The following is a 9,850-nucleotide window of genomic DNA, read 5'->3' as shown; positions in this document are numbered from 1 at the left end:
AATTCTTCCTGCTCCGCGACCGGACTTTACCTAATTAAAAATAAATATGTATTTAAATTAAAAAAAAAACATAGTTCCGTCGTGGTCTCCTGATACACAATATTATGGCTATTATTCCGAAAAATTTGTGTTTAATGTAGTTAAATGTTGTAAAAAAATGTAACAATAGGTATTATATTCTGTAATAAGATGGTACTATCTAATAGATAACATGTGAAGAATAAACTATTCATCTACACTAATATTATAAAGAGGAAAACTTTGTTTGTTTGATTGTAATGAATAGGCTCATAAACTACTGGACCGATTTTAAAAATTCTTTCACCATTCGAAAGCTACATTATCCACGAGTAATATAGGCTGTATTATAATTTTATATCATCATGCTAAGACCAACAGGAGCGGAGTAATGCGGGTGAAACCGCGCAGCACAGCTAGTTGTTGATATTCATTACATAGGTACTGATAAAAATATATTTTATATGTATTACAATAAGTCTTTCATCTTAACACAAATCACATGTGGAACGGAGCGTGAGATGGGGACGGGTAGCAGTTGCGGTGTCGCGGGCTGATAATGAATTTCAATTTCATACCTATTGAACTCTTGTTGAGTTTACACCAGGGTAGTTGATCAATGAAACTGTGGAGCTGTTCTTATTCTGCATGAAAATATTTTGATTTTATTTAATCATAGTATAAGTACAAAAAATTCACCGGTCTATGAAGAGCGATTTGAACCTGCGTCTTTCGCGAGTCGCGACTCTGGCGTCCATCTCATTTTAACATAGTTCTGTTTGTAATAAGAAATCGAAGAGTTTTATTTAAAATGTATAGATATTTAATTTTAAATACTATTTGTTGAAAGCTTGTATATTACAAACGCCGATCATGATAACAATTATTTATATATCTATAGTTAATTTACAGGCATAACAAGGTTACGCATGCATACCTAGGTATTAAAATTCAAAAGAGTTAAAAATAATTTATGTAACAACGACAGATGCCTGAAAATATAGGCAACTCCTATGCTTTTTGTTTCCAGAAGGATGCGGTCATATAAATACGGTGACAATGTTTTAAGTCCTCTCACATCCTTTACAACGGCGAAATGTCCGCAGTTGGCGCCAAAACTTGTGAAAAAAAACTAAAAGTCGCTGAATTAAAAATACAGAAGATACTGAACAAAATTGAACAATTTAAACTTGATAATGCTTATACATCAACTCTTCAGCTACCAGATAAATCAAAACTTGTCAGTGATAAATTCAAAACCTATTGTAAATATTCCGTTGTACTTTTTGTAATTACGTTCTTAGCATTTATGGTCTCTTGGATTATTAATCAAGTGTATACAGAGGTATGTATTTTAATTATATGAAAAACTAGTAGTTATAAGACAATGCGACCGAAATATAAAAAAATATTTTATTAATATTATATTAATAAAAATTAAAAATATTAATCATATAACTATTGCCGTATTGCTTAAAAAATTTACGTCGTAAATATGTAAGTACTAACAATGGTACCTAGTTACTAACAATATTTGAAACAAAATACCTAGCTCTATTATCACGAATCAAATCCGAACTAAAATTGCAGACATGCATGCTACAGCTTCCATCGTCATCAAAGTCATTATTCCGACCTCCAGAAGACTGTAGCATGTGTATGGGAGTCACCAATGTGACCAGACTGAGTGATATTTCACCAGAAGACTTCGAAGACCACTACGCGTACTCCACTAGACCTGTGATTGTCACTGATGCTACTGAAGATTGGCGGTCTATGAAGGTTTGTATGAAATGGCCTAAAATAAGGCTAATTGTAAACCCTTACATATTGATAGTTAAAGATTGCCTTATGAATTCTAAAAAGCATAATACGTTAAGTATTACCATAGTATTACAAATTATTTAATTTAAATTAACTTCATGGTGTGTTTTAAGTTTATATGAGTATGTCGGAAACTTTTCTTTATTTACTCAAATTAAATTTTAATGCACGCAATAGTGTTTTATGCAAAAAAGAAGAATCTAATTTTATTGTTAACTCTTACGTTTTATACAACAGGAATTCAGTTTCGACTTCTTCGCCGACTTCTACCTCAACGAGAAAAAAGGGAAAAAAACTAACGACTGTTTTTTCTTCGCTTACAAATCTGGTTTAAATTCATTGCACGAAGTATTTACTATGGAGGAAAAGCGCGCCAATTTATCTGGCGATCCGTGGTACGTTGGTTGGAGCACGTGTTATGATGAAGAGACGAGAAAGTTACGGGCTTATTACAGTAGACCGTACTTCTTGCCAAGGACAGCTGAAAGTGACATGGTGGATTGGATTTTTATGGGCGGGCCTGGACAGGGCGCGCATATGCATGTGAGTATAACTTTATACATGTACTATATATAATATTTACATCTGTCTGTGATGGTAATCGAAAGTCTGAAAAATAAGACATAGGTCTATCGATGTTCTTTTGAAACACGCCATCGAATTTACATACTGCATTCATACTTAGGTACATTATTTATGAAATCAGGAAATTCGGGACTCGAACCCAGATGTTTTCAAAAATAAAATTTGCGTTAAGTATTTCTGCTTAGATATTGATTATGTATGTATTGTTGAGTTTGCGAAGTTTTGTAAATGTTAATAGGAAACAATAGGTACCTATGTCGTGCTATGTCTTATATTTAAAATGGAATAAAATGCATTGTTTTTCATATCCTTCGTTCGAATAACTTCTGTTCATCAGTATAAAATGTACTTTCGCTTATCCAGCTAAATAATAATTATCAGCTAATTATCTTTTAAAGGTGGACTCAGTACGTCACATGTCATGGCAGGCGCAGATCCGCGGCCGCAAGGAGTGGCAGCTCGCGCCTCCACCCGAGTGTATCTATTGGTGTGATTGGATCACCTTTACTGTGGAACCCGGGGAGATTTGTAAGTTTTAATTAGAAAGTTTTTATTTTAGCATGTATTTTATTGGTGTTCTACACTTGGTTTCTTGAATGGCAACACTGAATTACCGTGAGTTGTTCCATTCTTGCCATTGAAAAATACTGTGTTAGTTCGTTCCAGTGGCTAATTACGTTTTATAAGCAAAATGTGATTGCTCACATAATATTTTGCTTTTTGCGTGTGACAGTAAATCCTTTCTGTGAAATTACCCGAATGGTTTATTTGTGGGTTTATTTGAGGATTCTGATGAAGATAATAGAAAATATGAAATCCTAATGTAATTTAAAATTTAGTTAAATATTTCAGTGGTGGTTGACACGAATCGCTGGTACCACAAGACCAACGTGCTTCCCGGCGATATTAGCATCACCATTGGAGCTGAATTCGACTAAAACGATATAAATTATGTAGATAATTATATTTCTTGATATTGTCTGTCTTAAAATTTTATAAACACATTAAAATGGTTGCGATTACAACCTGAGTTTATTTTTATTTATTTATAATCTTTTTTATATCCTCACTCATTCGCGTTTTTTAACAGAATCAATTTATAAAAACTACGAGCAGTATTTTTTCTGAGGAACAAATGTTTCTTAAAAAACTGTCAAGCAGTGGTCGTCGTCCTTTTTTGTCAATGTGGGTTCGATTCTCACTTTTTTATTGATAGTCTTTGCGACGATTCATAATTTTTCAGTTTCAAAACACTGAGCGAATTATTTGAAATATTCAATGCAACATAAGCTTGTTATCTTACGTAAACTCGTAGATTATTTTAAATATTAAATTGGTTTTGATATATTATCTAACGACATTCATTTGAAATATAAGAGGTAGTGAAGAAATAAAACCACATTCTAGCTACAAATAATATTTATTTCTGATTCAACATTTCCCTAATAAAAGCTGATTAACATCGATTATATATTCACTGAATTCTACCGGAATGATATAACTATGTAAGAGAGCTTCGGGTTAAAAAATCAGATTTAAGTACACTTATAAAAATGTTATAAAAAATGATTAAAAATAAAGAAACATTGGGTAAAATCTCATGATAGATACAAAGAAATACTTTTTACTGAGAACAATAGAACAATGAGTGTATTTTAATTTTTAAACTACAGTTTTCTCTTTCTAACACATGCAATACTATAAACAGAAAGAGACGTACATATTTCAAATACATTGAATATTTATTAAATTTGAAAATTTTCAAATCTAGTTGAAATAGGGAAGAAGACATACAATTCAGATAAAACTTCACTTTAAGAACATGTAACATTTATTATATAGGAATAAATAACTTCCTAATGCCTTAAAGCAGTAATTTCTACGCTTAAATCAACTTTACCTTAATATTTTTTAAATTAAAGGATATTAGTACATTTAAACAGGAAGTATTAGAAAAAAAAATACAGAAGAGAAGAATACAACAATAGAAAATAAAGTTTATTTTTAAGCAAATAGTCATAATTTGCGAATGCGAATTTTTTTTTTAAATTGCCCACAAAATATTTTTTGCTCATATTCATTCACAATTTAACGAAAGTAAAACTAAATAAAAGTAAAACTACTAAAGTAAAGTTGATGTAACTCCGCTAAATGCCGCTACTATAACATTTACTCCTCGGTCTGTCCGGCCGAGTCGAGTATCACTTCGAACGAGAACGGTTGGAACAAGTAACCTTCACCGGAATAGAACTTGCTTTGGAACTCCACCCTGGGGGAAAAAACGAAAAATACCATTTTATTATTTTTCCAGATGGTTATAAACATTGTACACTATCAGTGCATTTGAATCAAACGAACATAGAGCTAGAGCAAGAGCATTCTTTCGTTATCTTTTAGTGTAAACGAAAACTCGTATTCAATGTTGTTCAGTATTAGAACATTGCATATAATCTTTACGAACGCACTAAGAACAACGAAAGTATGCTCTACGCTTGTTTACACTAAAAGAATTTAACATAGTGGGGTTAGAATGAGCATTCGCTCGTTTGATCTAAATGCACTGTAACAGTACGCTTATTTGTGTAGTTGTATAAAACACAACTCAGTATGATATTTAATTTTATTGTGATTTAGTCAACTGGAATGGAATATAAGAACAGGCTAGTTTAATAAATGTGAATAAAGGTATATGGGAGCTGAAAACGAGATGAATACAATAAATTAAAGTGAGTTGATAAGAGAGGATTAATAATAATAATAATACGGGCATTTCTCCGCAACTCGACGTCAAGCGCCTATTTTGCGTGAGAGAGGGAGGTGGGGGAAACCAGCTAAAATTGAAACCACCCGAGCTCCTCCATGAAGCCAAGCAGCTTGTGAGGGCTGCCAAAGGCTTCGGGGAGGGACCCGGGAGACCCCAGGTGTCTTGCCCTGTACTCCGCAACCCCCTTACATTCCATGATGACGTGGGCTGCCGTTTCCTCGGTCTCCATGCATGCTCTGCATAGCGGACTGTCTGTGATCCCTAGATTGAAGAGATGTTTGTTAAAGGGGCCGTGCCCTGTGAGGGTCCCTGTTATTACGCGTAGTTGCACTCTACGTAGGTTGAGAAGCCGACGTGCAAGTCTCGAGTCAATGTCCGGTAGGGCTTCTCTGGCTTGCTTGCAGTCAGATCTGCATGACCATTCCGCTCTCTGAGCAGTGCTAGTGAGCTGGGTAATCATCATCCGGGTCCAGCTAGCAGGTAGCGGTATAATGGGAAAAGGTCCCATGACCGGTGTTTCAGATGCCCTTCTGGCTAGTATATCAGCAGCATCGTTTCCACGTGAGCTACTGTGTCCTTTTATCCATTGTAATACTAGAGAATTTCCCAGGTCACATACCTTAGTGAGGGCTAAGTGACACTCAAGGGTCAACCCTGAAGTGAATTCATGGCTTTTGATTGCCATGAGTGCTGCTTTACTATCCGATAAGATCCGAATCGAATAGTTTGTTACATTTCTTTTAATTATGGCCGAAGCTGCAAGTAGAAGTCCTAGGCATTCAGCCTGAAAGACTGTATTATGGGGTCCCAAGGGGTGCGAGATGTTAATGTTTAGGTCCTCAGAGAAGACCCCAGCACCCGTGCCATTTCCAGTCTTAGACCCGTCCGTGAAGATTAGTAGGTCTTCAACGCTGTTGTGTTCTGACGTGTATTCACGTAGCTGTATCTTATATTTCTTGTCAAAGATGAATTGTTTTGGGATCTTATCACTTATGGCAAGGAGTGAGGACTCCTTCTCAGCTGCCATAGTTAAGATCTTACTGTGTGCTGTAGGCACCATTCTCCATAGGTTTTGTGTCTTTAACCTTACAGCTGTCGCTAGAGCTTCTTGTCTTACAAAAAGATGTAGGGGTGGCAGGTCGAGCATTGCCTCAATCGCAGCAGTCGGTGTTGTGCTCATGCTGCCAGTGCCAGACAGGCGAGTCTTTGAAATCTCTGCAGTTTGCTTATAGCCGCCGATTGTTGTGTCTTTGGCCACCAAACCACAGAGCCGTAAGTTAGCATTGGTCTTATGACAGTTTTGTAGAGCCACATTGTGACTTTCGGGGAGAGCCCCCATTTATTACCAATCATTTTGTGGCACTGCCAGAAAGAAATGCTTGTTTTTTCGATCTTATTCTCAAGGTGTTTGTTCCAGTTGAGTTTATCGTCTAAGGTAATCCCGAGGTACTTAACCTCTTTCGATAACTGAAGTACGGAGCCAAATAGCTTTGGTAGCTGGTAGCTTCCTAGAAGGCGTCGGTTAGTGAATAGAACAAGTTCCGTCTTGCGCGGGTTCACTGAAAGGTCATATTTGTTGCACCAGCGCTCAACTATTGATAGAGCTCTCTGTGTAATTTCACAGACAACACTCGTGAACTTACCAGAGATAAGTATTACTAGGTCATCTGCATATCCAATGGTATGGAATTTGTTTTTGTTTAGTGTGCTGATCAAGTCGTTCACAACTAGGTTCCACAGGAGCGGTGAGAGAACTCCCCCTTGTGGGCAGCCTCTGGTGACCAGCACTTTCTTTGTTTTATCCTTGCTAAGTTGTATCTCTCTACTGCCTAGCATGTTTATAATCCATGAGACTACTGTGGGGTTAACCTCATGCTGTGATAGGGCATTTTGTATACTTGAGTAGTGTGTCTTATCGAAAGCTCCCTCAATGTCTACGAAAGTGCCCAAGCACATTGATTTTTCTTGTAGGGCTTCTTCTATTTTGGACACTACACAGTGTAAGGCCGAATCGGTAGATTTACCGTGGCTGTAAGCATGTTGGTTCCGATGTAATGGAATACGCACGAGGGCAGTATCCCTAATGTGTCTGTCACAGAGCCGTTCTAATGTTTTGAGTAAAAAGGATGTGAGGCTGATAGGTCTGTGGGCTTTCGCATCCGTGTAGTCTGTTTTCCCTGGTTTAGGAATGAAAATAACATCAACAGTCCTCCAGCTGGTCGGTATATAGCCGTGAGCGAGGCTGGATGTCAGAATGGCAGATAGGTGAGACGTGAGTATCGGCCCCCCCCATTGTAGTAAAGCCGGGTATATACCATCTGGACCAGGTGCCTTGTATGCTTGAAAGCTGTCGATTGCCCATTGTACTTTTTCCTTACTGACTATGAGCTCAGCAGTACTCCAGTTTTCCTCACATGGTGTGTGGGTTGCTGTGTCTTTCCTTTCATGTCGTTGTATGAATTTGCAGCCGGGGAAGTGTGTCTGCATCAGAACAGCTTCCGTCTCAGCTGGTGTTTTTGTAAGAGTGTTGTCGCATTTTTTGATCGATCCCAGCTTGGACGTATTGCAGCAGGAGATGACTTTGCGCACTCTGTTTGCTTGATTACAGGATTCAATGCCATCACAGAATTTCTTCCATCCTGCACTGCTTCTGAATCTTATTTGTCTTTTGTATTCAGCTTTGTTTACTTTGTAATTGTTCCAATCGTGGTCGCAGTTAGTGTTCATTGCACGGTTCAGTGATCTTCTGACCAATTGTCTTTGTTTGGCAAGTTCCGGTCCCCACCAGGATTGCTGTTTGAGAGGATGTAAGAGAGGATTATAATAATGTGCGTGTGCGACGTGCGTGTACGTACAAACTACAAATGTGTGTGATCGTGGTCGTCTGCGTACGAGCGTGAGTGTATACGTGCGTGTGTGTGTGTGTGTATAAAAATTACAATTTAATAATAGAGACAAGACAATAAATTTTCATCTGTGTACGTGCGCGCGCGTTTTCATGCGCATGTGCCTGTGTGTGCATGCCCATGCGTGCGTGCGTGTCTATGGGAGGGGATAAAAGTTTGTGTTCGCTTGTTTAGGCGTGTGTGAATGTGCGTATTTGCTTGGATATATGCGTATATATGATCATGTATATTTTTGCATATGAACATATGTATGTTAGTACACGACTATGAGTGTGAATGCGCTAACCAGTGCAAGCGCAGCGTGTGCAGGAAGGCGGAGAGCCCCTCCATGAGCACGAGGATGGAGACGGAGATGGCGGCCCAGCCCGCGAACACCACGTACAGGAACACGCCGCCCTCGTACCCCGTCGACATCAGGCCCTGCGACAATTACAAAAATAACGATGGGAAAATAATATAATGAATAAATCGCTTTTAAAATCCGTTAAAGTCTTTAATTTCTAAAAAATACGTGTCAAAATTTCTTTGGCAATATTCAAAGACACCAAAGTCGCCTAACTCCATGACGAGACGGTATTGCCATGCCGCGACCTTGTAGTTTTTAATTAATTTAATTTTCATTTCAAAAAAAATTTAGGTCATTAATTACGTGTATATTTTTTGGTATTTTGAGGCAATAGAACTGGAAATATTTGAATTTTTGTATTATTGGAACAGCTTGCAGCAGTTAAATATTTTTTGGAAAAGTATTTGAATTAACATGATATTATTGCTCTATGGTTTCTAGTACCGATATAAGCACTAATATTACTTGGCTCATACCATTTCCTTCTTTTAAACTTCATAATATGAATAATATATTATTGTATGTGAATAACTGTATATTTCTTTATTAGTGTTTGTATTTGCGTATACATCTACTTACACGCATATAAACATATGCGTGTGCGTTCATATTCTTTTTTATCATCTACTAGCTGTTCCCCGCGGTTTCACCCGCATTGCTCCGCTCCTGTTGGTCTTAGCGTGATGACATATAGCCTATAGCCTTCCTCGGTAAATGGGCTATCTAACACCGAAAGAATTTTTCAAATCGGAGCAGTAGTTCCCGAGATTAGCGCGTTCAAACAAACAAACTCTTCAGCTTTATAATATTAGTATGCACACCATATATATAGTGTGTGTGTCTGTATGTACATACCTTCCTCAGCAGCATGTTCCAGGCGACCTCAGCGAGTTGAGCGTGTGCAAGCGACAGCGCCCAAAGCCGCAGGTACGAAGCTGTATGTGACACGCTTCCTAGCACGTACTCGATCGTGTGGATCGCCTAAAAACAATGAATAATTTTATATAAAAAAATGCGTGAAAATATATTTTTAATTTTAAAACGAAAAGGCTTTATATGTCTTTTCTATTGTACCAAAAAAGCTCTTAAGCCGATTAACAGAGTATTTTGAAAAGTGTTAAATCGCCGACAATCGAATGCACCTTGCATTATTTCTTAATTTCTATTAGCAAATACGAAAGTATTGATTCGAGTCCATTTTGATTCGAGATATGATCAAAATGGCCAGAGCAACTGGTACAAACTGATTCATAAATGCAGTGTCGAAGCATAATTATTATTAATTTTTACACATATTAGACTTTATTGCGCCGCTTCTATACAAATTCAACTCTAAATTGATGACCTCTTTCACTTGTAATTAATCATGTTTTCGGACCATTACCAAAAAAAAAGCAACTGATTATT

General features: G+C 37.2%; 2 protein-coding genes across 4 annotated transcripts in view; one reads left to right on the top strand and one right to left on the bottom strand.

Moving 5' to 3' along the window:
- Positions 1-1,054: 1,054 nt before the first annotated feature.
- Positions 1,055-3,443, top strand: LOC149485481 (uncharacterized). The gene is made up of 5 exons (XM_089699638.1): positions 1,055-1,363; positions 1,609-1,800; positions 2,080-2,385; positions 2,826-2,955; positions 3,280-3,443. The coding sequence occupies exons 1-5, from the start codon at positions 1,115-1,117 to the stop codon at positions 3,363-3,365; spliced, it is 963 nt and encodes a 320-aa protein (XP_089555764.1). The 5' UTR covers positions 1,055-1,114; the 3' UTR covers positions 3,366-3,443.
- Positions 3,444-3,828: 385 nt separating this feature from the next.
- The window catches only part of Vha100-1 (V-type ATPase subunit a family protein Vha100-1), a 33,287-nt gene continuing 27,265 nt past the window's right edge, over positions 3,829-9,850 (bottom strand). For all 3 annotated transcript variants that reach the window (XM_089700278.1, XM_089700276.1, XM_089700277.1), the window contains 3 exons: positions 9,299-9,424; positions 8,384-8,517; positions 3,829-4,696 (listed from right to left, as the gene is read on the bottom strand). In XM_089700278.1, coding sequence (XP_089556404.1) covers positions 4,597-4,696; positions 8,384-8,517; positions 9,299-9,424 — 360 coding nt within the window. In that variant the 3' untranslated portion in view covers positions 3,829-4,596. The remainder of the gene's footprint in view (positions 4,697-8,383; positions 8,518-9,298; positions 9,425-9,850) is intronic.

Source organism: Colias philodice, chromosome 10 (genome assembly GCF_061535455.1).
Source record: "Colias philodice isolate Cphi_HAF_F1 chromosome 10, ilColPhil1 Martin Lab GWU primary, whole genome shotgun sequence".
NCBI lineage: Eukaryota > Metazoa > Arthropoda > Insecta > Lepidoptera > Pieridae > Colias > Colias philodice.
Note: the sequence above shows the minus strand (reverse complement) of the source record. Positions and strands in the feature narration are given on the sequence as shown.